Raw genomic sequence first — 27,872 nt, forward strand, 5'->3', positions numbered from 1 at the left:
AAGATATAAAAGCTTGTGGATTTTGGAAGTGAAACTGAAGAGTTTTATGAGAACCTTCATTTCTCTGCTTTCACTTCTTTTTATCTGCTACAACTTTATATATAGAGAGAATTAATTCATGCTATTTATATATATATATGTGTGTGTATATAAAATATTGTAAAAATCCAACTCATGTCTTTGACCACCCTGGCTGGGAGCAGAGTCCTATTTCTATTCAATTAGTTCCCGGACAAGGTTAAAGATAATATCAAGTCTGTTGGCTTAAGAATGAAGGCTTCAGCCCGGACTTCCCAGGAATGTCTGAGCCTCTCACGAGGACCTGCACCTGGAGCAGATTGCATCCACTATCTCGAGTAGTGGTACCAGTCGGTTACATGTGAAAGAAGGAAATTCAGACAGCCATCCGGACACCTGGACTGGCTTTGTATCTATATGATCCAGTTCTACATGTGAAGGCACACAAAAGGACATTCTGTCATTTCTGCTCCAGGCAGAATAAACGGGATATAAGCTGGCTGCATGAGACAGTCGGGGTGAACCACCGGGGAGACGCTGGCACTCTGTCAGTCGGATCCAGGTTCACCCAGCGCCAAATCCCGGAGTTGACGCTGCCTTGGCTGTGGTGGGTTTTTCTAAATTATATTTTGTTATTGATCTAATAAATCTTGGTAATTTTTTTTTATAATTTGGCTGCCGGTTTGATCATTTATAACAGCTACCCCATGTTAGTTAATTGAAAACCCCCTTCCTCTGGAGACAGCCCCCAGAACCACGTAGGAGAAATGTTCCAGCCGCGGCACGAGAGCCGAGGCTGTCCCAGCCGCTGTCCCGCAGGAAGCGCGGCCGGCGCTCAGGTAGGAGAGGGAGGAGGCGGGAAGCCATTTCCTACCCTGCCACCCCTGCTCCCGGCAGCCCAGAGCACGGGAATTGGCTCAGGAGCTTTCTGAGCTGGAGGCTCGGCCTCGGCACCGCCTGATCGCTCAGGCAAGGATCGCTTTCCAACACACTTCTGCTTGAAGACAACACCACCTGCACCGACCAGCTCCGCAGCACGGTGCGTGCGCGTAGGGGAGGGAACAAAAACAAAAGCAAGCAAACAACCAACCAACCAAAAAAATCCGAAACAACAACAAAAAAAAAACCACCAGAGCCGAGCGTGCCTCAGTCACGGCCGCTGGGGCCCGAAGTGCGGAGAGAGGCAAACAGGAGACGCACGGCCGAGCACAGCGCCTACCGCTCCAAACTCCCGTCCTACCGGCGGCCGCCATTTTGTGCGGGCGTCCCCAGGCACCGCCCCCCCCGCCCGGGCTCCCCCTCCCCCTCCCGGCTCGGGAGCGCGCAGGGCGGCGGGGAGCGCGCACGCCGGGGGGGACCGGGCCGGAGGAGCCGCGGGACCCCCGGGCCGCTGGCGCCATCATGTACCGCTCTAGCAGCGGCCGCTCCGGCCCTTCGTCCTCGTCCTCCTCCCACCGGCTGAAGGAGGGCGGCTCGTCGGCGTCCCGCGCCTCCCGCTTCAGCACATCGGGGCCGGGGCCAGGCCACGGCCGGCCTCCCCCACCGATGCCCGCCGCCGCTTGCGCCGCCGCCTCGCCGCCGCGCTCCGCTTCGCCCCGTCCGCCGCCGCTTCGCCGCCACCGCTCCCCATCGGGCCACCGCGGACCGTGCCGCCGGTCCCCGTCGCCGCACCGCAGCCGGAGGTTGCCGTCGCCGCCGGGAGGAGCGGGGCTCGGCGGGCCCCGGGGCCGCCGGGGCAGCGAGCACGGAGACGGCGGCAGCAGCCGGGTAAATACTGCCGTGCAATCAGGGGGCTCGGTGCGGGCCCTGCCCCCCGCCTGGGGGACTGTCAGAGCCCCTGACTCGGTGCGGCCAGGTCCTTGTAAAATTACACCGGCCCCGGGCTTCCCTGTGCTGAGGGAGAGCGGCAATTTCCCCCTATTCCTTATAAAGCTAAATGGGGGGGGGGGGGGGAAATTCCATTTTAAGTGGTGTTTTCCCACTAGTTTCCATTGCATTTTTGTCTTACTGGCCAGAGCCATTTTAGAGAAGGTTCGAAGATGATGCTGTCTTTTCGCTAAGGCAGAGGATGTAATTTCCTCCATTGAACACATTAGGTTGTGTTAGTACATACATATCGTTTAACTTACGGGCATATAACTTTTTAGACAGCATGTTGAATGAGTACTTTGTCTGAATTCTTCCTGCTGTCACGGCGGGCGTACAAAGAGGACTGTTACTGATTTATGTCTTTGAGAGATATTCTTTGGTGGGCACCGCTTTGTAGCTGGGGCTGTGCACAGGGTGTCCCAGTCTTCTCACTTTGTCTTGCCAAAGTCTGATTTGGGCATGCGAAGCTCTGTTTTGGTGTCTGTGGTGGATGGCATCTTGGATGCAGGCACCTTCGTAGTAAATCAAAGTGTGGAGATTTATTTTTTTTTTCCCCCCCGTGAGTGGGATTCACTCACCTAGGTTTTCTCCTCTTGCTCCTTGGTGCAGCGATTGTTCTGTCTGGCGACTCTGAGCTTTGGTGTGTAGTAAGTTCATTGTGCGTTTGTGCTGCCGTGAAAGAAGAGATTTCCGTGCTGGGGTACTCTAGGCATGGTCACTCAGTCCAGCACACATGCAGTTGCAAAGAACGGTGTACTCGCCTTTCCCTCTTGCTTTGCAGTATTTTCTACCCTCTCCCGTGTGCTCAGGCGTGGATTTGTGAGTTGTAGGGTAGGCTGATGTGAGGAAACAATGTAGCTGAAAGTCAGTCCAACAAAAGTGTGTTATCTGCTGGTCCATTGCCTGCTGGGACACTCCCAAGGGAGAATGGGGATTGCCCTTTCTCGTGGTGATGCAGGTTCTTACCGCATTTCTTTGGAGCTGCAGCCATAGACGAGCTCACGGGTGATTGTAGTGGCATTAAAATTCAGGTATTGGTGTTATTTCTTATTGAAAGGTAGGTTGCCTTGGAGATGCAGGAAGATAATGTGGTCTTGGACAGTTAAGCCGAGCCAGGCTATGAAACTTGCCTCTGGCGATTTGTTTTCACGTGGTATTTTACCCTTATCTCCATCCTCTTTAGTTTCCTGTGTGGTACCCTTGCAAGCTACATTACTAATAATATCCACGATGAAAATAAGTAGTTTTTAAAAAGGAAATGTTTTTCTGTCTGATTCATGTCAGTTTGTGTTGTGGCTTGATGGACAGTTGCATGTTCACAACTGATGCGTGGCAACCTGGCATACAGGACAGAAGTTTCTTAAACTGATTTCACCATCACTCAGTCTCCCTTTTCACTGTATCCACGATAGGCTGTGAACCTGTGCTGGCTGTAACAAAACTTTCACTGCTGACTGTGTTGGTAGTTCAGATTTGGAGAAATTTGATCTAGGAGTTTTGACTAGAAGCCTCCTACTCCCTCTTTGATGGGGGGGAATGCCACCAAAACCGTCCACTTTGCACGAACATTATTTTTGACAAAACGCTGCTCTTCTAGTGTTACTTTACACCCTCCTGGCTCAAGTTAAATAAGTAATCTCAGCAAATTGTTACAGATAATGATTTTTTTCTTGCCAGTTCTAACTTCAGAGAAGGATTGAAAAACTATTTATCCTAGAAATTAGGCGTTATCAGGTTAGCTAATGCTGTACTGATGAGCCAAATGGATTTTTTGTTTATTTACAGGATTACTGCATTTAAGGAAAGCCCTTCTGTAGGAAGCAATTGTCAGAATAAGAGATCTTGAGACAATTAAATAGAGTTCTTCAACCTATATTGTGCTGACTCTTGCGTTTGCTAAAGCCCAGTGTAAGTAATTCTTAGAGTGTAATATCCACATTTTTTCCATGGAAGCTTTTGTCCCACAACAGGTGTTTGACAACTGACACTACTTCTTCTTCAAAAGTGTTGTTACAAAGCATGAAATATGTATGTAGGTTTGTTTTATTCTTTAAAAGTACTGTTTACAAAAGCAGTGTTAATTAGAGAAAGATAAAAGCTGGAATTATGCTGTCATTTTCTAAAGAGTGGTACTAAATGTGATGGAAGCAGAGCAGACAGCAGATATGTTGCATTATCATGACTGGTTAGGGTAAAGTTTTAAAAAAAATTTCAGGATTTTATGACTTAAGACCCTCTCTTCTCTTCAGAAGCTTGAGAATATGAACTGTGCAGATGTGGGAAGTTACCCAAATGTATTAGTAAGTGGGATTTTGAAAGGACATGAATTCAGAAGCTCGAGGAAGAGGAATTTAGGTTGCAACAAGGAAAGAGGACTTGAAAGAGGGGAATATATGCATAAGGGTGGAAGATGTAATATGTAGAATGAAGACACTTAGAGGATAAGGGCATGGGGTTGAAATGGAGAAAATAAATTTGAGTACAAGTTTCATGTCATTATCCCTATCCTACATATGAATTGAGGTATGAAAACAGCAGCCTCAGAGATTTCTTATTAAATTTTCTTGTTTCTGGGAGTTGTTTTGGTTTGTTTTTTTGTTGTTGTGATTTTTTAAAAAATTATTATTTGTGAGATGGAGTACATGCACTTCAAGGTTACAGCATTGTTGCACATTTGGTTGTGCATAACTGGGATGGTGGCAGTGGAGCCATGTATTGGATGTTCTAAGTAGGGATGGTGTTAGTTTCTTAATAGCTGAGGAGAACTTTGTGGTGTTTGGAAGAACGTGGAGTGATGGCAAAGGTTTGGGGTGAGTACTGAGAAATGTAATGGAGGAGAGGAAGGTCAGAGCTTTACAGTGAGAGATTTTGGCAGACTTTTACTTGTTCTTGCAAGGCTGACACATGCTGATTTTATTTAATCCCTGCTGACCTGCATGCTTGTTCTTTTTAAAGGTTTGTTTTAGCTTCTTTGCTTTCTTGTAAGAAAATTGGCTGAGATTAGAGGACTGGAGCATGTGGGGTCAACAGAGGATGGAGAAATGACAAGCAGGTATGCAACCTGTTCAGTAATATGGCAGTGGTAACTGTGGTTAGGTGACAGAACAGGAAGGGAGAAAAATGCAGTGCAGTGCGCACATAGGTATGACTAGTGGTGGTGTTCAGTGCTCCAGATACAAAAACCTTTTAAAAGTGGAACTTCTCCAGTTAAAAAAAAATATATTAAAAAATGATGAAGTTCAAATGTTTACTGCCCTAAATGCTGTCTCTGGGCAATTTGTATAGATCAGTCATAAACAATCCAAACATCCCAAATATTCTGAATGTAAACTATTTCTTTCCTTTGCCCAGAGTTTCTTCTGAGATGTAATCATCACTTCTCTGTCTTCAGTGGAGGTGATTGTCATCTGTATGCCCACAGTCTTGATGATGAGGAGATGGCCTTGAAGATAGTAATTTCTTGAGGCAGCCCTCAAAATTTGGTGTTACAATGGGCACAAGTCAAAATGTGTTTGTACGAGACACATGCACCTTGAATATGTTGTATCTCAACCAGGCTGTTGCAGGATCATATTGTGCTAGACAAGGCAGTTGGTCTTCAAAAGTAATTAAAGTGTGTTCTCATAAATGCTGAGATTCAACTTAATGAACAAAACACAAATCACTAATATGTTACCTTAGAATAAAGTTATATGCACAATGGATTCTAGTACAGATTTGTACTGCAAGTGAGTATTGTTAGGTAAACTTATAAAGGAATTCTTTTGCTTTTTTTGGAGATTATGTACTGTTCCTTTGGTCTCTTGGAGGATTGAGCTGAACTTGCTGCATGCTCTTAGGGTGGATGTGGACAATGCAGCGCACCTGCTGCTTGCTACTTCAGTTTTCAGCAGTAAAAGCAGTGTGCAGTGCATGACTGGTTTGGCAGAATTGAAGCTGGTTCACTGCTTCCTGTTAGGCAGATTCTATATTGTGTTGGTTTAAAAAAGCAAATCAAGTATCTGTCTCCAGGTAGTCTCACCTGTTTTTTGTGGAACTCCCCTTAACGCTGATCAATCCTGTATTCCAGTGCTATATTTTAGAATAATGTGAGGCGTAACTAGTTAAGCATAACTAGCAGTGATGGTGTTTTGTGTACTGTGTATGTGTACAAAGGAAGGTCTGTGGAGAGGCTATGAGCTCAGGTCTTCGCTGCTGTAGATTTTTCTGAGGCAACTTTATTTCATTTACTCTGGTTTATCTCTACCAGCTTTAAATAATGGTAATGGGAATTTTAGACACCTATAGAGGGTGTCTCTAGTGGCATTGGTTTTTAGTATTATGTTGTGCTTTTCTGCTGAAAGCAGCCTGAGGTGAAGAAAACTGCTAAAAACATCACTGCTAGGAAAATCTTTGTTTACACTGGTTCATGGTGTTACTAAAGTTGTAAAGGGCCAGAAATCCAGACACTTTATTCAGAAATTCCTGGCACTGTTTTTTATGCAATGTTTATTTAGCTGCTTCTTCTCTACAAAGAAAGGAGAACAGCAGCAAGTTTGTGACTTTGTAACTTTCTCTATGGTTTTAATCTTCCAAAATGGTGATTTATGAAATATATTTTTGAGTTAAAAATTTCTAGATAATTTAAATATGGAGCATGTTGTTAGCACCTGGGATGAGAAATTAAATGCAGTCAATACCCTCCACTTTCTTTAGTAACTAAATAGCATTGAAGTATTTGGAACAGTTGGTCTTCTAGTTTGATTTTTCAATTGATCCATCCCCCAAGTCGAATTTATTAAGCAGAGCAGAATCACTTTCCTTTCTGTAGCTGAGATTAAAATCCCCTGATTGATGGGCTTGCACTCTTTCTTCAATTTACAGAGGCGCTCTCCGAGTCTCCGCTCTGAGTCTTCCCTGGAACACAGTTTGCGGATTACTGTTGGTAATGACCGCTATTGCATTGGCACGCCGGAGCGAAGGAGGCTGCCTGATAGACTGGGCTCACCAATTGATAACCTGAGTGACAGGTATGGTCCTCTGCAGGTGGGGATTCACGTGGGTAAACAACGTGGGAGTGGCTCTGCTGGGTGCGATCAAACATCTCATTAACCATGTAGTGATGCTTCCCCAGAATATTCCCCCAGCCTCTTGCAAGTAGTGGTACAGAGAATTCCTGAATGAAAGTCTCTCAGATGCTCCTCTAATTTTGTCAGCTTCTTCTAAATCCCACATAAACTAAGCGTTCACGTCATGTATTGCAGGCGGGAGTGTGATGTCAATCCCTCCAATGCCTCCTTCCCCTTAAGGGTGGATGTCACTTGGAGACACTTCATTTGACATTTCACTGCTTCAGCCACTTTCTGTTTCTTATGAACCTACCTAGTCCTTACTCAAAGGAAGGTTGTTTAGTATAAAGATAGTGTAAAGCTTCAACTTCCTCATTTATTGGGAGGAATTGCCTACTTTCCTGATTTTTGGGACTAGTCTAGAAGAAAACTAAAGCAGCTTGAAGGAGATTATTTTAACTTTAAAAACCTTGCAGAAGAGAACATTGTCAGACAGTCTCATGCATTATAAAGGAAGTGTTAGAATTCTTAGGATCCCTTGACTGAAATTGTGGAGAAACAGTTAATGGAGAGAATTCTTTTGTGTTAAAATACTTCACTGCTGTGAACAGTGAAGCGTAAGTATAAGTAGATACAATTAGGGACTCTTTGCCTTCAGTAGGAGAACCAGTATAATCAGGTGAAATAAAGAAAATCAGAAAACTGTGCAAATAATTCTCTTTGTCTTGAATTGCAAAATTAAAGATGGCACAGCTTGTGCCCTGGAGCATGCAGTTGCACTTTTAGGTAAGGGATAAGCATCCAGCATGGAAAAAACCATTACCACTTCCATTTTTGATGCAAATATCATTAATTGTTAAAAAAATAGAGAGAGAGGGAAGTGAGCAGAAGAAATAAATTTCCTGTCTTTCTCAGGTGTAAACTTAAGTTTTAACAGGTGGAGAAAACCAAACGAGAGTTTGGTTTTTGGTACTGTCACTTTTATGCCTTTACCTCAGTTCTCCTGGCATCAGTGTTTGATTTGTAAATCCCCTGTGCAGTCTGCAATCTTGTAAATCAAATGAGTGTGTATTCTCAGGGAGAGTACAGTGGTTGGAAGGAAAAGGAAGTCATGTTGGGATGGGAACTGGCACTTCTCTGGCAAATTAGAAACATTTGAGGGCAGGGGATGGTCGTGTTTGTCCCATTGCTTTATGTTCTCAGGTGATCTTTTAGATTTAACCTCTTCTGTGGTGCTGATGCATGTTTAGAAGTAACATCAGGTATAGTGCAGTTTATTTAATGTAAGAGTGAGAAATCACAAAAGTTGACTTCTCTATTACAGAACCCATAGATGCGAAAACAGAATGGTAAGAATAGACTCCAGAGAAGGTTTAAAAGTGACAGATGAGTTAGAATGAGAAGAAGATAAAGTGAGACCATGTAGACTTTAATCTTTAAGTGACTTCCTTGTATTTGTAGTGTAAGTATGCAAGAACTTCATGTTGTTACATTTGGTTTTTTTTTTTTTTTTTTTTGTCTACTCTGTCCTGGCTGTGCTTTTCTGAGTGATGCCCATTGTCCAGAAGCTTAAAGTATGTGACAACCAAGTCACCTGTTAGCTTTTCCTAAATTGTCTAGGTACTACTGAATTCTAAGTTTCTTCACTGTTATCCATTTTATTTGTTTTCAAAAGACACTTGGTTTTTGATTAAGAATATTGTTTATCAACTATTTTTCATCATGTATTTTTTCCCTTCCCTGAGAGGCTGCCCTGGTACTGGGACACTGACTTTATGTCTGTCACTGGGCTGTAAAATGGTCTTTATTGTTACTGCTCGTATCACATTTTAATTTTGCATATGGTATGTTCTCATTCTAATTTAAAAAAAAAAAAGGCAAAAGAATAAAGTGTTTCCTAAAGATGTCTTTTCCAATTTTGAAGTAATTGGAGCAAATAATTCTGAATTTAGTTATTCTCAGCTATTTTTGCTAACTACTCTACTTTGATATTTCAAGCAATCACTTTGACACATTATTCTCTGTAACTTGTAGGGCCTTGGGATGGTAGAGAGGCTCATTAGTCTATAAAGAAAATAAAATACCAAAGGAGGGAAATCAGGGAGGCTTTTAGAGTCTCCTGCAGCAGTGGATTTTCAGGATGCCTGAGGAGACTTTCTAAGGTGTGTGTTCTCATGCAGGTCTGTCCTAAAACATCTGTAAGAGCTTGCCCCATATTTCTAGGGAAGCTGGTCTCCTGCACATGTCTAAATAGACACACTGAATGCTGCTGAACTGTGTCTTCAAGGTCATCTAAGCAGCTTCGGTTTCCTGCTTCGACCAATAAGTATTTTTTTTGTCTTCCAGAATCTCAGTCTGTCAAAGTGAAAAATAAATCTTTTTCTCTCTCCCCATCTTCCATCTGTCCAGCTCTCAGTATTTTTAAGACATTCTGCTACTATCTGAGCTGGCACAAGCTCTAGAGAGCATCCCACCAATTCTTTCATCTGAGGTTAATACAAAAGATAGACCAAATCACTGCAGAGACTTGGTCTGCATTAGGCTGTGTTCTGAAATAGCGTTTTTTGGCATGATATCAAGAGTAACAGTTGGCTGGAATATGAACAGCTCATCTGACTCCCTATTCAAAGACTGTGTATTAAAGTGGAGTCCTATTGATTGCTGACAGCAGAATACCACTATTTATTTCTATTTCTCTGTATATGAATAAACACGCCAAAAAGTAAATTACCTTACACTAGTTTAGGTCTCTGAGGCATCATGTGTGTGTAGCCTGTGGTGTGTTTTCCATCTCTGAAACTGCAAATTCCAGTGATTCATGGATTCTTTGTTGCTGAAGGAATTGGGGTGGTCACAGTGGTACCGCCTTGTATCCTCTCTTAAGGATGCAGTAGCTAGTAGTGGACATCACTGGCTGAAAGCATGCAAACCAATTAAGAGGGATGTAACTCTCTTGGACTGTATGCACAGAAAGCATGTTTCAAAGAATCCTGTAAGGCAAGTAATCATTTTTCCCACAGCTGTATTTAATTTTCAGGTTTTAAATTTGCATTTTAGCTGTTCAAAGTGTATTTGGAATGTCTTGCTACTTTTAAATACAGTAGATTCGCTGTTCCTTTCTTTCTAAAGTATGATTAAAAATTCCTGTGCTTTATCACTGCAGTCAGTTTGAATTGTAGGCGACAGCTGCCAGACGTGCATCTAAATAATTTTATTTGCACAAAAATCAGCTGAAGGTATATGGTGAAACACATCTGTTACTCCATCAGGTGTTTTCATGCAGCTTGTACAGGTTTAGCAGGCTCTCAGAAAACGTTCCACTGGGAATAGACATACCTTTATGTAGATTGTGAAAACAACATTTATTTATGAAATTAATTTAGCTATTTGTAGATGTTTTTGTGCTTTTGGAGGAGGTGGATATGTGTAGTTTGCTGAAAACTGGAAAGATACCATGTAATACAATGGGTACAGGTGCATGCCAGATTTGTTTTATAAGGTGTGTTGGACTGATAAAGTATCTAACAAATGCTTTGCAATGAGGCAAGGTAAAGTGAAATTTTGTATTGATTTTGTTCTTAAATATGCATGTGTAAACTATGGAAATACCCAGGAAAAAGACCTTGTCTGTGCATCTCTGCTATTCTTTAGTCTGTTGTGAAAAACTGGGGCTGTAATTTATTTGCAGATTTTTTTGAAGATGTCTTCTGGCATGACTTGATTTGTCCCTTCTCAAGTCTATGGAGGGACCTTTTGGAGTAGGAGGAGATGTTTTTTCTGTATTCAGGCCATTATACATAGTTTATCTCAAATTGATTCGCTCAGGAAAGTCTTCTGTGTCATTGATGTCACTTAGGGAGCACATTTTCTTTCTTGGACAATCTTGCTAGATTTTGAAATATCAATAAGTAAAACCAGCAGCTGGTAACTTTTAAAGTGGTTTGGTTTGTTTCTGCCTTATCTAAAGAAAAGTCACAGAAAAGTTTTTAGGCATCAAGAAAAAGGCCTTAGTCAAAACAGTACCCCTAATTGTAAGTGTCTGTAGGAATTGGTCCAAAAGTAGATACTCCAAGAGAAGAAGCTGGTTATTTTGATGTTGTGACAGTTGCATGTCCACTATGTTATAATGCAGGGGCTGGCACAGAAGAATGGTACCATTACACTTAATCTCCTTGGTTTATAGACACCAGAAACTGTGCTTCTTTTTAGTTATGGGGTTCACGTGATTAGTGACAGTGCTGTCTGCATATCTGTTGCAAAAGAAAATGTTGGTAGAATTTGTGGTCCTTGTCCACAGCTGAAGATAAAAAGAGGATCTGGTTGCATTTGCCAGTGTGAAACTGAATTATACCTTGAATAATTCATAGGAAATCTGACCTTGGCATCTGACCGGGAGAGGCGAGGAAAGGGATTGTGGTGTGAAATATGATAGTAAGGGTTTTTTAAAATGTGTAGTCTCTCACATTCACAGAAACAAATCCATCCTATCAATTTTTCAAGGCTCTAATTCCTCAGTATGAATTGAATTGTTCATGTACCTGCATTTGCAGGTAACTTCCTAGGAGGGATGTACAGTACCATTAAAATAATTCTCCCTCTCTACCCTGCATTTTAAGTACATAAAATGTTGGTTCTTTTTAGTAAAGGAGATGTTATTTTGAAACTGGTTTGGAAATTTCTTACCCTTGAGTAGGAGTAAGACTTTGTTTAATCTGATGCAAATACTTCCATTCTGTGTTTCACACAGGGATGATGTGGCTGATGGTCCGATATTCACTAGAGGCCTCGCGTGTCCTCGCGGCCTTGAGAGATACCCAGCGCATGAAGATCAGCCTTCGAGTCCCTTCATCCCGAGGCACGATGAAGACTACCGCAGCCGAGATGTTTTCCTCCACCGCTCAGATTACAGCCCACACTACGGCCGTCGGGAGGAGCTGCCTCGTGGATCTGACAGAGATGGTGACAAACTGAGGAGATCCCCCTACCCACTGAGGGCAGAGGAGAGGGGCCGAGAAATAAAGCGTCCACGTTATGAGAAGGATGAGAAGATGCATGGTGTGAGTGCAGAGCATCAGGGTTTCTCATCAGGAACACGAAACTACCGCAGGCGAAGCCGCAGCCGCAGTAGAAGCCTGAGCCCGTCATACCTGAATGAAGAATTCCGGGAGCTTGATCGTGCAAGGAGGAAAAGAGAAGAGGAAGAGCGCAGCAGAAACTTGAATCATGATGTTTCGGGCACTGGCTACACGATCCCTGGCTTGACTAATACATTACAGACTTCTGAGCCTCGGTATACGTATAGGCCTGAAGAAATCCCGCCCATGCCCAAAAAATCTATCTTGAAGAAACGAGTAGAGATGGAAGTAGAGTCTGCTGTTCAGGTTTGGTCTCTGTGTGTCTGTCTATGTGCTTCTACTTTCCAAAACAGTTACTTCATGATACAGAATGTTAGTTTGATTTCCAAAATAGAAAAGCCAAATCTTTGTTTCCCTTCCCTTAAGAGTACAGGCATCTTTCTGCAGGGCGATATAAGTTTGAAGTGCATTAGAAACTTTAAATGGTTATGGCATTGAATCAGGAATCATATATATATATATATATGTATATATAATCTGAGACAGAATAAAATTTCTTTGTGGAAATTCAACCCATGATGCAGAGATCTGGGCCGGCTTTCAAAGAAAAACTGGCTCTCATAGTACCACAGGCAGTCAGGATATTGATTGAAACTCTTCCCCTGTAGCAGTGTCTCTTTCTTGTTTCTTTGTAGACTTAGAGAACTGCCTAATGCTTCTTCAGTACCTCTGTTTGAAAACAACTTTTAAATTTCCTTATTTTTTTCCCTTTGAACTATAGGCTGGGATCAGCCCTACTTAATTTGTACCAAACCCATACCAATTGAATCTCAAAATGAGAGCAATAGACAGATAAGTGGCTGTGACTACTGTGATAAACTGACTTTTTGTGTTTTAACACATCACTTTGATTGGCCTGTTTTACTGATCAGCGTTGGTTTGACAGTGACATACATATCTCAGGAGTGCTCAGATACTGAGCATTCCATTCCATACCTATTACTGGAAATGCTGTTTAATATGGCATTAATTATGAATATCTGAAGAAGTGACTGAGAATAACCTCAATGCAGTTGTTTTTATCTGACTTAAGGTATTGAAATCCTGTGTGACTATGACTAAATTCAAAGCATTCCAAAATGATGTAACAGGGATGCAGTTGTTTTTATCTGACTTAAGGTATTGAAATCCTGTGTGACTATGACTAAATTCAAAGCATTCCAAAATGATGTAACAGGGTTTCAGTTTTAAAATTTCAGTTCTTATGCTTGCAAAAAGTTTGAAATATAATTGTGATTTTGTGTGTTCTCTGAGATAAGCATTCATTGTTGGACAGGGTATTCCAGAATCATCAGGCAACTTGGTTTGTAAGCTTCTGTGTTCTCTTTCAACTGCATATTGTCTCTTCTAACGCTTTTATTCAGCTGTGAACTCAAGGAGAAACGAACGCATTCCTTTGTGCTGTGAGGTGCATAGTGCCGTAGAAGTAAATAGTATCTTCTCTCTTTCAGCCTGAAGGCTTTTCAAGCAGTCCAGCCCCCAGCAAGGATCTTCCTCTTCTTCCTAGTCAGTCTTCTTTGCCCCAGAGCAACAACATAGCTCCTTTTGCTTCTGAAGTGGAAAACTTTCTCAAACGGTTTAACCAAGGCTCTCTTGTGGAGGCTTCAGACAAGGAGTTGCATGAAGGTTTGTGTGAGTGGAACCCACTCTCTGGGCCTCCCAAAGACACTTTGATGTTTGAAGAGAAGTTTGGAAGCTTCTTAAGTCACAAAGAAAAAGTAGAACCCAAGTCAGAGCCCACCGATCGCCATACTGACTTCCTGCTGCCTCATGAGAGGGCCAGTCAGGATGGCAGTGGTTTCTCCCGAATTCTGGGCATGATGGCTGATTCTGTCAGTGCTCAGGAGAAGAGGAGGCGTAGCTTTCCTGACATCGAGGACGAAGAGAAATTTCTTTATGGTGATGAGGACGAAGAGACCAAAATTGAATCTCTCCCCATAGAGAAGCCCCCAGTGAGCTGTGGCAATGAGATAATAATACAGAAAATGAGCCCACCTCCTTCTCCTGCTCCAGCTGTCAAGATGGATCCTTTAGAAGAGCCAAACGCAGAGTACGCAAAGATCCACGACTTGCTCAAAACCATTGGACTTGACATTGGTGTGGCTGAAATTGGCAAGCTGGCTGTTCGTACCCAGGAGCGCCTTCACGGCAAAAAGCTGGCGTCTCGTTCTCCGGATCGCCGCTCCTCAGACGCTCGCAGGCTGGACGCCTGGGAGCTGCGCCGCAGCCGCAGTGACACTCGTTCTCCTGAGTCAGGCCAGCAGCGTTCAGCGTCACCTCCGGGCTCCTTCCCGCAGCCTAAAGATGCGTCCTCTCTTCAGAAATCAGACTATACTAAGAACAGGCCCGTGGGACAGGAGATACCTCCACACGCACCAGAACAGCCTCTTCCTTCTGTCTCTCTCATTCCTTCAATTCCACCAACTCCTGCTAGTTTGCCACCTACACCTACTTCTGTTTCCCAATACCAAATTCCCAACTATTCCCACTACACTGCTGCTCAAATGCCCCAAAACTATCCCCCTCCCACAATGGCTCCTCCGGGATATGATGCATATGGGCACTATATGGCATATGCAGCCCCTGGCTGGCCTATGTACCCCCCTGCCCAGCAGCCTAATCCTACACTACCAGAAGCTCATGGTCTTCTTACTATGGCCATGTCAGCAAACCCTACACGTCCCAATCTCCGGGTGATTGAGACGGTCTCTCTGGGAAAGGATGTCCCTGATGTAAAAAGAGACGGTTCTGTGCTTGTTCAAGTCCCTACCACTCCTTCTCATTCCAAAGCACCCCTTCGTCTGTCGTCACACCCTCTGAAAACTACCACAGAAAGGATGTCGGATGAAAAAAATCGGGCAGCTCAAAAGCAGAAGGTATGTTAGGTATTCTGATACTTCAGAATGTGTTGGATTGCATGATGAGTGGGGTGGAAGCTTTTTCTCTAAAGGTGCACCTTTTATTTTTTTTTCTGAGTTGCTCCAGTTTAAAAATAGTTTGACCTAGTTTACTTCCGTTAAAGATTTCTAAGCATTTGTCTGTACTATTCTGTGACACCTGTAAAAAATGCATTTTAAATCTCCCAAAGTTGCATGCCACTGGCTATGGCAGAACAGATGAAATAAAAAACAAAGTTGAATTTCTTTGAACCAGCCAAAATCTTACAGAGAAAACACATGGTGGCCACAGCTTGGCTTTATTCTGCTGAGATTTAGTTATTGAAAGACCTGAAAATATCTGGGGATGTGTAAAAATCCCCAGGGGACAGTGTAAAGAAAATGAAATGGCTTTTTTAATTGATGTTCAGTGGCACAACAAGAGGCCACTGAAACACAGGAGGCTCCATCTGGACATGCTACATTGTACAAAATACCATGGTTATACGTGTATTAGGCATTCTTTAATACATACTAAAGGGTATATTCACCATCATACAATCTTCCCTCTACATTTATATTAATTCTCTTACAAAAATCACAAAATTAGAAGAAACTACTTGGGGAAACTACTTGGAGGCTCTGACACCAGTTCAGGTCATATGTGTTAGTGTTTTCCTCTTCTTATTATCTTGGTTTGTACAATAATTTTAGAGTAGCGGGGAAGAATGTTTTAAAATAGGAAACTGTAGTTACACAACTGTCAAAGAACTGGCTGATTCCCAAAAGTTGTTTGAGTTTTCAGACTGGTGTCCACTTGGTCTTTGTTGTTAAAATAAGGGCATAGAATTATTTGGGTTTGAGGGGACAATTAAAAATCATCTCTTTCGAACTCCACTGCCACAGACAGGGACACGTTCCACTAGTCCACATTGCTAAGAGCCCCATCCAACCTGGCCTTGAAGACTTCAGGGCTGGAGAGTCCACAGTCTCTATGGGCAACCTGTTTCCATGCCTCACCATCCACATTGTAAAGAAATGCTTCCTTTATATCTAGTTTAAATCTACCCTCTTTTAGTTTGAAACTGTTGCCACTTTTTCTGTGACTACAGACCTTGGTAAAATATCAGTACCCTTTTTTCTTTCAAACACCCTTTAGCTATTGAGGCTGCAATATCATCTTTTATTATAAGAGCCTTTTCTTCACTTGTATGAAGTGCTACATCAGCAAATAAGTGAGCTTCTACTTCTTGCAAGAATAATAATTTCTTCAGCTGGCACAGGTGGAATTTTGTTCTTAATGAAATTTAGTGCTTTTGGAAGAGTTCTCTTGGCTAAAGATGTGTGCTTTTCTCCTGCCCTGACATACCTAGGTAGCTCATCTGTGCATCATATTAGAACTTCTAAGGCTTTGTCTGCACTACAGAAATCTTTGTCTAGGGCTTAGTCCTCTGTTTTTTTGCTGGGATGGTTTGGAGTATAAAAATTTGCATGTGCCACTTGATGCCCCCATGCTGCAGAAAACTCAGAAGGAGAGAATGGTGCTTTGATTAAAAAAAATAACATACAAACCTAAAATAATAATAAAAAAACTTCTTACGTTGTTTAAGATGTAGCTTAACTGTGTTGGTAGAGCTACTTCAGGAAGGATTCAGAGATCCTGCCAGCATTGACATTGCTGTCGTAGAAGTGAATGTCTAGGGAAGTCACAATGACTTGTTTGTTAAGGGAGGAGTCTGTAGTAAGCTTTAAGAGCCTTGTGAAGGTATGTGAAAGTAAAAAAATTGGGATTTGTCTCTTGAAAAATGAAGCTGGAAAAGAAACAGAAAGAACTTTTCGGGTTTCATTTTAGCTTTGTTCCCTTCCATGAGAATCAATGAAAACTAGTGAAAAAAAGGATTTGTTAGCTCCTCATGCCAGTTTTTACCTTATTGAACAAGAAACAAATTTCATCCTGATGTTTTATGTCAGATTGAAGCAAAATCTAGCTAACAGCTAAAATGAGCCAGAGTCAAAACAGGAGGCAAGGTGAAGGGCTGTGTAGGCTGATGGAACATTCTAAGCTGTAGAGATTCTGATGAGTTTTGAACAGCCATTTGTCATTGATCTTGATTAGCCCTGTTGAAGATAGTCATCTGAGCCTAAGTGCCTTGGGAAGTGCTGCAACAAACAGAGCAGTTTAGAGGAATACACTGCTCAAAAGCAAAAAATATTGCCTACAGACTGGGTTGAAGCATGTCCACACAATACAGTTACTTTCAGATACAGAGGGAGAGGTGTATTTATTGTGTTAAAATACTCAAGAACGTTTTGGGAATAGCAAGTGTTCTGTGTCTGGAAAGCTAAGGTCTTCCTGTTATTTTTGCAAGACTGTTTAACTTGGGAAGAGAAGAAAATCCAGACACCTTCCAATTTATTTAGGTGATAGAAGAGAGAGAAAAACTGAAGACTGATCGAGAAGCACGGCAGAAGAAGCTTTACTATCTTAAGACTGAATTGGACAGGCTTCGTAAACAGCAAGGTAAAGTGCATTACCACCCTCCCAGCCCTTGCTTCTTTTTTCTCCCCCATTGGGATGTGTCACAAATCCTGGTATCTAACAGGAGGAGAACCAAAATAAGAATTGTCCATAATGGCAATGCATAACTCTTGAAAAAGCAGTGACCTAGTTGCTATATTAAGATCAATTACATCAAAATTTGAGCAGACAGTTGCTCTTGCATCTTCTTGGCTTGATAAGCTAAAGGAATTGTACTTTATGCATTTTAGTGCTTCTTTAGAAGAAGTGAGAAGTAGTGACTGAGGATGTTATTGTGCCTTTCAATTTTTCATGAATCTTATCTGGAGATGAAAAGTCCTCTCTCAAGAGAGCTAATTTTTTGTGTCTTTAAAACTTGTTTGGTCCGAGTAAATACTTAATTCCCTCACCTTTGGAAAATGATACTTTCAGGTTAGAATAGGCAATTTAATTTTGCTTGTTTTGTCACACAGTGAAATAGTGATTATAAATTGATACGCTGTAGAATTATGGTGCCTCTCTTAGGGTGTGTGTTACGGTAATCCTTATGGAGGCACATCATGCAGATTTAGTGATGCTGTACCTGAGAGTCAATTTCATCTTTACAACTTTATAGTGAAGATTTAGCCCTAATATTTTGTATTAGCATTTTACTTGTTACTGGAATTATTGTACAGATCTAAAGTCAGTTTTTCTGTTGCATATCTGACTCTTCTGCTTCCTTGATTGGCTCAGGCGAGATGTTGAGGAAAAAACGTCGTGAGAAGGATGGACACAAAGACCCCTTGTTGGTTGAGGTGAACAGACTACAAGAGAATATTATGAAGGAGATTGCAGAGCTGCATAAAGAATCTGATGCAGCTGACAAGAAGCAGTCTGAGCTTGACAAAGTAGCACAAATCCTGGGGATTAACATCTTTGAAAAACCCCGGAAACCGTCTGTGGAAAGTAAAGATTCCTCGGAAAAGAGCAGCAAGTCAGAAAATGCAAAAGGTGTAGAGAAAACATCTTCCTCCAACAAGGTAAAGTCTTAAATTTTGTGAGCTAGTGATTTTCCCACTAAGAGAAGAGGGCACTGGGCAGACAGCTGGTCACAGACATTTACTAAAGGATCATTTGATGTCATTTGTTACCACATCTCATACACTGGCTTTGATGGTGCATGCAGGTGAGAGTCGATGTATCGGTGTATATAATGTCCCTCAGGTTTTGTGCAGTTCAGTACCACTTACTGTTCTTTATCTTGGTATTGCTGAGGTGTTGGTTGGATTGAACAATACCATCAGTGTGTACAGCTGTTTGGTCTCAATACCATGCCAGGAGGACAGACTTTTTTTTTTCTCTACAAAATTTCTGTCATGGCCTTTCAAACCATGTTTATAGGAGTGTTTATAACAGCAAAGCTCTCTGAAAGTTGGGAGCATGTTGGTCTTCTCACTGGGTAATGATAGTAACAAATCACAGGACTTAGAGATGATGGTCAGCGTAAGATGTTTTTTAAGTACCCATGCTCTCCCTTCAGAAATGTCAGTATGCATCAGTATGGTCTCTCTGGTGTGGTCTATACTACTCTGGGCTGGATGTACCAGAACAGGCTTACTGCATTCCAGGAGATAGTTTTACTTTGAAAGTAGGATGGATACTACCATCTGAAAGGTTATGCTTGTATTCAGGAAATCAGTTATCCTGCTTTTCAGATGTTTATTCAAATATGTAACAGAAATAGCTAATGGCAAATTGTAGATTAATTTTGTGTAGATCTTAGCATATATATTTTTTGCAGAGAGGAAAATATTAGTAGGGTAAGAGGTATAAGGAAAACTGAAATGGCACCTCATCAATTTATCTGAAGGGAGGATGTCAAGAGCATGGAGCCAGGTTCTTCTTCTCAGTGGTGCTGAGCAATAGGACAGGAGGCAATGGGCAGAAACTGATGCACAGGAAGTTCCAGCTGAATGTGAGGAAGAACTTCTTCACTGTGTGGGTGACTGAGCACTTGAACAGATTGCCCAGAGAGGTTGTGGAGTTTTTCTCACTGGAGATATGCCAGTACCATCTGGACACAATCCTGTGCCATGTGCTCTGGGATGACCCTGCTTGAGCATGGAGGTTGGACCAGGTGACCCACTGTAGTCCCTTCCAACCTGACCCATTTTGTGATTCTGTATTTCCTCCAAAGCCACTCAAATCTGTTTATCCTGTAAAATTTTCCTTATGCTTTATTGTGGTCTGAGAACTCATTAGGTATCTTTAATTTAAAGACTTGCTTTTGGTTTTTTTGGTGTTTCTTGAAACATCTCTGAAGTTTACTGTTCACTTACTTTAACAAATCGTTTTCTTCAGTCACCACTTCATTAAACTAAAGTAGGGAAAAATGTTTGTTAAGTCCTACATTGCATTAAGTTATATTGTTTTCTTTTCTTGAGATATGGCACATGTGAATATATTTCTCATTATTTTAATTTGCATTGTCTGTGTCATCCAAACCCGTAATGACTTGATCTCCTTTTCATACCTCCTTATTTTAACATGGAAAATAGTGAATTCTGGACAGCACAGGACATGGCCTTCAGCCTCTACAATTCATGTTGTAGTTCTGATTAACTTTTTCTCATGAATAGAAAGATGGTGCTGGCCTTTCAACACTGAGGTTGGTTGACTCTGCCAGCCTGAGGGCAACAACCTTTGCCTTTCTGCTTATTTGCAAGGCACCTTGTGGTCCCTTGCCACTGACTCTGTGTCTGTGTGTTGTAGTTACACAGTCAGTGCAGAGGTGAAGCCAGTGTTACTGTGCTAAACAGACAGATCACCCTGTCTGGGCTCTAAATAGTAGCAAATGAAAAAGGCATCTTTGAGCTGGGGTAATGCACAAACTGGAGTCAAGAGGGGGCTATCACCTGTCTATCTGAGAAGTATTATCTTTTTAAAGTTGTGATATGGATAGTATTTTTATAGATCTATGTCTATAAATAACATGAACTTTGATGCTTGTGTGACATTGTGAACATCCTTCCATGCACCTCCTGCAGATCATAAGCTGATCTCATTGTTCAAGAGAATGTCTGCTATGTTCTTGCTGACAGAATACCTGCAAATATTCCTGGGGTCACTTCTTATTCTGCTACCAAGAACTAGATTATATTGGGATATGGATATCTGTGGGGTGCATAGTGGCCTGGCTGTCTCTTCATTCTTTGATTTACAGTACATATTGGGGGGGGGGGGTGGTGTTAAGGAATTTAAAGTAAGGCAGATGTTATTTGACAATTTTGAATCTGCCTTAAATAAATTTGTTCAGTGCTGGTAGTGAATAACTTGGAAATCATGCAACCAACTCGAGTCTGCTAAATTAACATGCTGTTCTTTCCAGACTGCTATGCAAAATGATAACATGATGAACTTTATGCCATTGAAAATGTAACTCAGAACTCAAAATACATCTAGTAGTACTGTAATCTAAATTACCAGGGCTCATTCATGGTATATTTCAGATAATATCTGTTTTTCTACAAGTTTAGTTTAGTATTAATTTTGGATAGAGTCCTGAAATGTCTGTATATCACTATATGGCGTCTTTCTGTACAGATCAATGTAAGTGCAAACATCACATGTTCAAATCACAAATCCTTCACCCTGTATGCTTAGGTAATAAACAAAACACCATCTTTCTTTCATTATTAAACAATAAGTTTTCTGGAGAGTTTAGGAACACTCAATCTGATAAAACTGATGGAGTTAAATACTTTTAGTCATCTGATTTTTGCTTCCTTTTCCATTCTGCTTTCATCCAAACTACTTTTACAGTAACTTCTGAATACCTCTAGGGGAACTATTTGAAGTCTTCTGGGCACTGTTTGGCTAGTATGGTAAATTGGAACGGTTATGTGAAACCAATAAAGTGGGAAGGGTGCATGCCACAGGGAATTTGTTCATTTGGTTCCTTGATTACCTGCAACCATCCAGCCATTACATCTGGGACCCTTATTGGAAACTCTTCACTGCAGCCACGCAGCATCTTAGTCGGCAATACCAGCTCTCTGAAACAGTGGAATTAACCTGGGCCCTGAAAAGCAGGTGATATATTTTTTTTGTGTGTATGGCTTCTGCTGGAGGCAGGTTCTGAATTCTAGAGCATTTTGTCTGTCCTGCCTTGTCTTAGAGAAGTGTTTCCTTCTGTTCAATTTAGGAATCAAAAACTACTAATGAAAAATCGAGAGGTAGAAGCCCGAAGCCAGCAGAATCCTCTTCACAGTCCTCCAAACATCCTTTCCAGTTGGCCAATATTTATGAATATTATGATGCAGGGAACCACTGGTGCAAAGACTGCAATACCATCTGCGGGACCATGTTTGACTTTTTCACACACATGCATAATAAGAAACACAGACAGGTATGTTGCAGGCTTCCTTCACTAAGTGCATTTCATATTGCTATGAATATTAACACTAAAACATACATCACAGAACTACATTTTACAAGAGAACCTGAAGTAAAAACGAACCCAAGAAGTAACTTATCAAATTCTTTCCCCCTTATGTTGGACTTGAGCAGTTGTACAGCTACTGGTGTATTCCAAATAGTGTAAATGGGGCGTGTGTTCAGTTTGCTCAGGTTTGCCAATTGTGTTTCACATGTTTACCTGTTCTTTGCAGTCATTTACATTTTACACTTTTCACAGATTATTTTGTCATTGTAAGTTGCAAAGTGGGAGGGAAAAGAGAGGAAAATAAGTTGTTGTAAATATTTGCACGTTGATTTTAATGTTCAGTGTTCTAAAAGGATATTAAAAAGGAAAAAGACAAGTGTACTTGCCTTGCTAGTGTAATATATGAGCCTATATACCTCTGTCACTGTGCAAATAGACCCTGGATCCTTACAACAGACCTTGGGCTTCGAAGACCCAGAGCGAGACCAAACAAGAGTCCATAAAACGCATTGATAAGATAACGGTTCCTGCCAAAGGTATGTTAATTTTTATTAACTTGGCTATCATTCCTCTCTGCCCTCCAGCAAGTCCCACTTACTCAGAGAAAGGAATTTTCAAAGCTTTACCTTGGTATAGGAGCATGTATTGATACTGTATTATTAGGAAAAAGGCAAATTATTTAGTCTTGACTGTTCTTGTGTAAAAGGTCTTGAAGTGAGAGTGTAGGAAAAGTGTGGTTTCTTCTCTTTTTAGAGATTAGTTTTTTATTTTGAATACCAGCTGTCTCTCAGTGTAGTTCTGAAGTAATGCCTGCTGACGTATTAGAATTCAGAGCTTGACCACAATAGCTGGCATTATTTGGGTAGATCTTGCACAGTATTCCACACAGTCTTGTAGTAGACTTTTCCATTCAGTACATTTTTAGCAGAGGTCTCCCTGAAAATTGACCGATGACTACTTGTTATAGTGCAGATACAGAGAATCTGAGACAGACGTATGGAAGGAGCTGTAACTGAGTTGAAAATTAATATAGGATTTAAAATATGAATGTCTAAAAGGCCTGCCAGTGACCAACTCATTTTATTTATCTGTTACATATTTCTAGTAGTGCCCGCTAAAGAAGAACCTGCAGTGTCTTTGATAATTGTATCAGGTTCTGTAGGCACAAGGATGCAATCTTGCTGAACTTCAACAAAAATATTTGTGTTCTGTTTAGAAACCAGGTATTTAGTATTTGAGCAGACTGTACCAGAAAGATGGAAAATAAATGAAGGCTGTAGGAAATGTTAACCTCCTTGAATACTCGATTACCTTAATACAATGAAGATCATTTAAAGCTTGAACCGTAGTAATAAACTTCTTCACTTCGCATGTGTTCCTGGTAGTGGTGGTTCCTATGTAACTGTAAGGAGAGCAGCATTAACTGTTCCAAAAAGAACATTACTGGAGGTTTTGCTGTTGTTCTTTGACCAACTTTGTTAAGAGCTTGGCATTTATTAGGTTTTGTTTCTCTGATAATTTTCTTTGGCCTTTTCAGGCTCTGAGTTTCTGATTCCCATCACTGGATATTATTGCCAGCTCTGTCATGAATTTTTTGGAGATCAGATCTCAGCAGAGCAGCATGTGAAAAGTCATCCCCACAATGAGAAGTATAAGGTTGGTACTGATGTACTAGGAAAGAGACATTCCCTACCTTAGCTTCTGCTTGTTCTGTCTTCCTTTCCTGAAGAATGACATTTAATTCTTTGGAGTATATGTATTTGGTTATCTTCACTACATTCTACTGAACTAAATAAGCAGAACTTCTCTCTACACCAGTACATGGAGATATTTTATCTGCATGAAGCTGAAACAGTGTCTACTGTAAAGTGACAGCACTGCTGCAAGCAGTTTGTAATACCTCAGTTTCTTGGTAGGAAAAAGTTCCCTGTTCTCTTAGTGTTGAGATGGCACTTACTGAGCAAGTCAAAATTGTCAGAGAGCTGCATTTATTTATTTATTTTTCATGGAAATGAAAAATGGTGGCTAAAATGTTGCTGTTTATTTCCACAGAAATACATAGATGAAAACCCCCTCTATGAAGAGAGGCGGAATCTAGACCGTCAAGCTGGATTGGCTGTAGTTCTGGAGACAGAGCGCAGGCGGCAAAACGAGCTAAAACGGAAACTGGTTGAGAAACAGAAGGAAGACAAGGATGAGAAAACCCCAAAAATAATAAAGAAGGAGGAAGTAAAGAGCATCCCAGAGTCAGGAGAAGGGAATAATGAAACTCAAGGCAAAACAGATTCTTCTGGGCGAAAAATGGGCATTACAGTAAAGCTGAAGAAGGAGGAGAAGACAGAGGAGAAGAAAGAAGAAAAGAAAGAGGAATTGAAAAAGGAATCACCAAGCCAGACCTCCTTTGGGAAATTCAGCTGGAAAAAGACAGAGAGAGAGGATAAAACCTCAGGAGCTGTTGCAAAGGAAGAGAATACAGAAGGAAACAAAGAGGAGAACAAGTGTCAGTCTGTGAAATCCCATATCAAGCCCATTGAAATCAAGCTATCTGGGAAAACTGTTATTCCACACACTAGTCCATGGACACCAGTTGTTTCCACACCGACACCAACAAAAATTCTCCCCAATCTACCAGTCCCCACCATGATTTTCAGGAAGTCTAATACTGCAACGGTTAGTAAACCACCACCTTTGAACACCTTTTTATCCATAAAATCTTCTGGAACTACCACCAAACCACTGCCAGTGGTAAAAGAAACAAATGCAGATCTTCTACTGCCTCCAGATATCATATCAAAAGCTTTTGGAGGAGAAGAAGTAATTTTAAAAGGTTCAGAGGAGGATTTGAAAGCAGCAGAGAAAAACGAGTCTTCTCAGACTGCAGATAGACTACCTCCACCCCGTCCTCCCCCAGCAGTCCAGCCAGCAGCTCTCATCCCCGCAGATGAAGTAGCTCCAGGTGTGTCTGAAAGTGAACAGACAATGTTGGCAATGCCTGTGAGACCACCACCACCTTCAACTGCTTTCAGTGAACAAGCAAAAAAGATAGAGAAACGAAATTCTTGCTTGGCCACAGCCAATGCTAAAGATCTCTATGATATTTTCTACAGTAGTGGTGGAAAGGGTTCAGCTGACAGCAAGCTTGCGAGTTCTGCACTTCCAAATGGAGAAAACCCTAACATAACAAAACCTGCAGATTTATGTGCAAATCACAGAACAAATAGTAGCTCATCCTCGTTGAAAGAGGATTCTGAGACTGTGGATTCCTCACAGTGTAATAATGAAGTGACAGGGAGTTTGGTTCCTGTTGAAAATCAGGCTGAAATGAACAAGAAATCACTTCAGCCTCGCCTATCAGAAATGTTAGTCACAGAATTACCAGGAAAAAACCCAGTTTCTGGTATCCAGATGGCTGCAGAAATTGAACTTGTTGATACAAGTGGTGGAGAGCAGGCAGGCAGTCTGGAATTCTCTGATCTACAGAAAACTGAGGTCCAAGAGAAGGTTGGGCAGGAAGATGGAAATAAAACTCCAGTTACAAACACAAATGTTCCTGGTACCTTGGAGACAGAGACAAAAGACTGGGAAATAAAAGCAGTAAAGCCTAAGCATAGTCTACATGCAAAGACTTTGTTACCAGAGACACAGAACGAAATTAAAAGTCTGGCAAATTCCCATTTGGTAAAGTTAAATGATAACTGTAGAACTCACTCAGAAACTGATAGTCCAGACTTGATCTGGGACAATTCCAGAACTAGTAATGGAAAAGAGCAGATTGTCACAACTCATTCCTGTTCTGAAAGTAGTTGGGATCTATCAAATACTCCAAATCCAGAAATAAAATCTGGTTCTAATGAGGTTGGTGCTTCGGAATTGACAGAGGGACAGACAGAAACTAAAAGTACCCTATTAGAAGCTCAAGAAAAAGTTCAGCCTAAACCTTCAGGCCATACAGTGTTAGATAACCAAACCCAGAAGCAGGGAGTTGAACGGTTAGTCAGTACCTGCTCAAACATTGGTGAACTCAGATCCAATCTTGAATTAGTAGCTGAAAATGAAAAAAAGTCATTAGGACACACTGGATCTGATGCAAGATTAGATAATTTTCTTTTCAAGAGACCATCAGAGGATGTGAAACACATGAAGATTCCCTCCCAGAAAGCAGAGCTTGAGTTGAAAAGCACTGATTTCAATCTGGGAGACAATAAGGTAAAACATGAATGTTTCAGCATCCTTTCAGAAGGACTTTTAAAGGAAAATACAGAAGTCACAAAAATAGAAACTATTGCGTCCATTAGGCTAGAGTCCAGTAAACTTAAAAAACTGGGCATTGAAAGAACAGTGAAGGAAACAGAGATTACTGATTTTACTACATTGACTTCTGATAGTTGTGAAGATAAAATTTGCACACGGATTTCTCAGAAACCTACGCTGCAGCCTGGATCACAGACCTCAAATAGTGACACTACAGAAGTGGTCATGCCAGTTCTAGAAACGCAGGGCATTTCTCCCACGTCTGAGATACTTGTGCAAGTGAAGGAGAGCAAAGGTGGCACTATTGAAATGCTGTCTCTGAGTTGTGACAGAGGCAGCACAGAAAGTCAGGCTTCTGGGTGCGTGGAAACTTTAATGCCTGGGCTTAAAGAAACACATGGGAAGGTGGGTGGCTCAGGAGGCAAGGGAATGTGCACCATCCAGAGCAAGAAGACTGAGCAAACAGAAGCTCCTGACTGTAGTTTGGAGGCTACAATGAAATCAGGAATTGCTGAGAGCACAGCAGAAAGCCCAGTGGGTTGAAGTAAACCCAGCCAGTCCCAATATTTGAGGAGCCAGAGCTGGGATTATGTATATGGTTTTTGTTTGTTTTTCTTTTTGTTCCAGCTGAGAGTTTTGGGTGTATTTTGCATTCTGTGGTAGGACTTGACTAACGTGAAACGTAAATCATCAGAAGGCAGTCACATACTTTATTCTGTACATAATTAATTGTGTAAAATGTTTTTTCATGTGAATTTTGTTGCCAATTTCTTTTCTACACTCTGCTATTAAAATGGAATCTTGTTTATAATGTGTGCGTCTTCTTTATTTTGGGGGCTTTTATTCTTTGACCATTCCTGGTCAAAGATTTCTAGCTCACCCAGTTTGTGTCAGTAGCACCCTGAGTAGCCCAGCTGCTGAGACAAGCTCAAGAACAGCAATTTAGAACTGAGGAAATGGAGACTTCCAGAAGAACTAAACCCGAAAATTTCTTTGAACTATAATGCATGGGTTTGTTTACTTTTGTTGTTTGAAATGCAAGAATGTGTTCAGACTTGATTTTATTTGTCTGTTTATCTGTCTCTGTGCTTTGTAATTACTGTTGTATTACATCTGTACTTAAGGTGTTTCACTGTATTGTATAAGCACATGTATGGATGCCACATCACTAAGCAAGGGGAGAAAATCTGTCCCGACTGGCTTTTGGAGAAGAAAACTAATCGGTAAGGCTCTGTGGCCTGACACCTGGACCAGACATATTGAGGTCACTTAGGTGATTTGAAATGGGCTTTCTTTCATTTTATTGTGATCCAGTAACTATTTGTGTTAAATCATTTAGCAGCTGACCAGCTCTGAAGAAGTAGAAGATCAGAACCCTGGTGTCAGGAACTGGACTCGCTTCATGTGATACAGACACATGCATGCCTACCCTGAATGGTCCTTGAACTATTGAGTGTGATGGTTCTCATTTGTATAGCTTGTTAAAGACTAAAGTATTAAATGTGTTTCCTTGGATAAATATAACGTTTTTATTTGTAAATTGTTTAAAAAAATAAACATATGGAGGTCAACAAGGCTTTCTTCTTGGTTTTCTTTTTTTCCTTAACTCAGTAAAAGTGGTTTTTTTTTCAATTAGTTTCTGACTCCTGTAGTAGTTGATAAAATTGAGAAACTGTAGAGGATGAAGATACTCAACAGTTAGCCTGCTCAGTAAAAACCAGTTTATTCCCA

At 41.3% G+C, this 27,872-nt stretch overlaps 1 protein-coding gene across 1 annotated transcript; it reads left to right on the forward strand.

Moving 5' to 3' along the window:
* Nucleotides 1-27,872, forward strand: ZNF318 (zinc finger protein 318). Its single transcript, XM_084202434.1, has 10 exons — nucleotides 1-1,785; nucleotides 6,751-6,896; nucleotides 11,683-12,316; nucleotides 13,522-14,946; nucleotides 17,368-17,467; nucleotides 18,200-18,486; nucleotides 21,651-21,854; nucleotides 22,327-22,426; nucleotides 23,428-23,546; nucleotides 23,943-27,872. The coding sequence occupies exons 1-10, from the start codon at nucleotides 1,420-1,422 to the stop codon at nucleotides 26,682-26,684; spliced, it is 6,123 nt and encodes a 2,040-aa protein (XP_084058560.1). The 5' UTR covers nucleotides 1-1,419; the 3' UTR covers nucleotides 26,685-27,872.

Source organism: Fringilla coelebs (assembly GCF_963513975.1).
Source record: "Fringilla coelebs genome assembly, chromosome: 3".
In the NCBI taxonomy this organism is placed as follows: domain Eukaryota; kingdom Metazoa; phylum Chordata; class Aves; order Passeriformes; family Fringillidae; genus Fringilla; species Fringilla coelebs.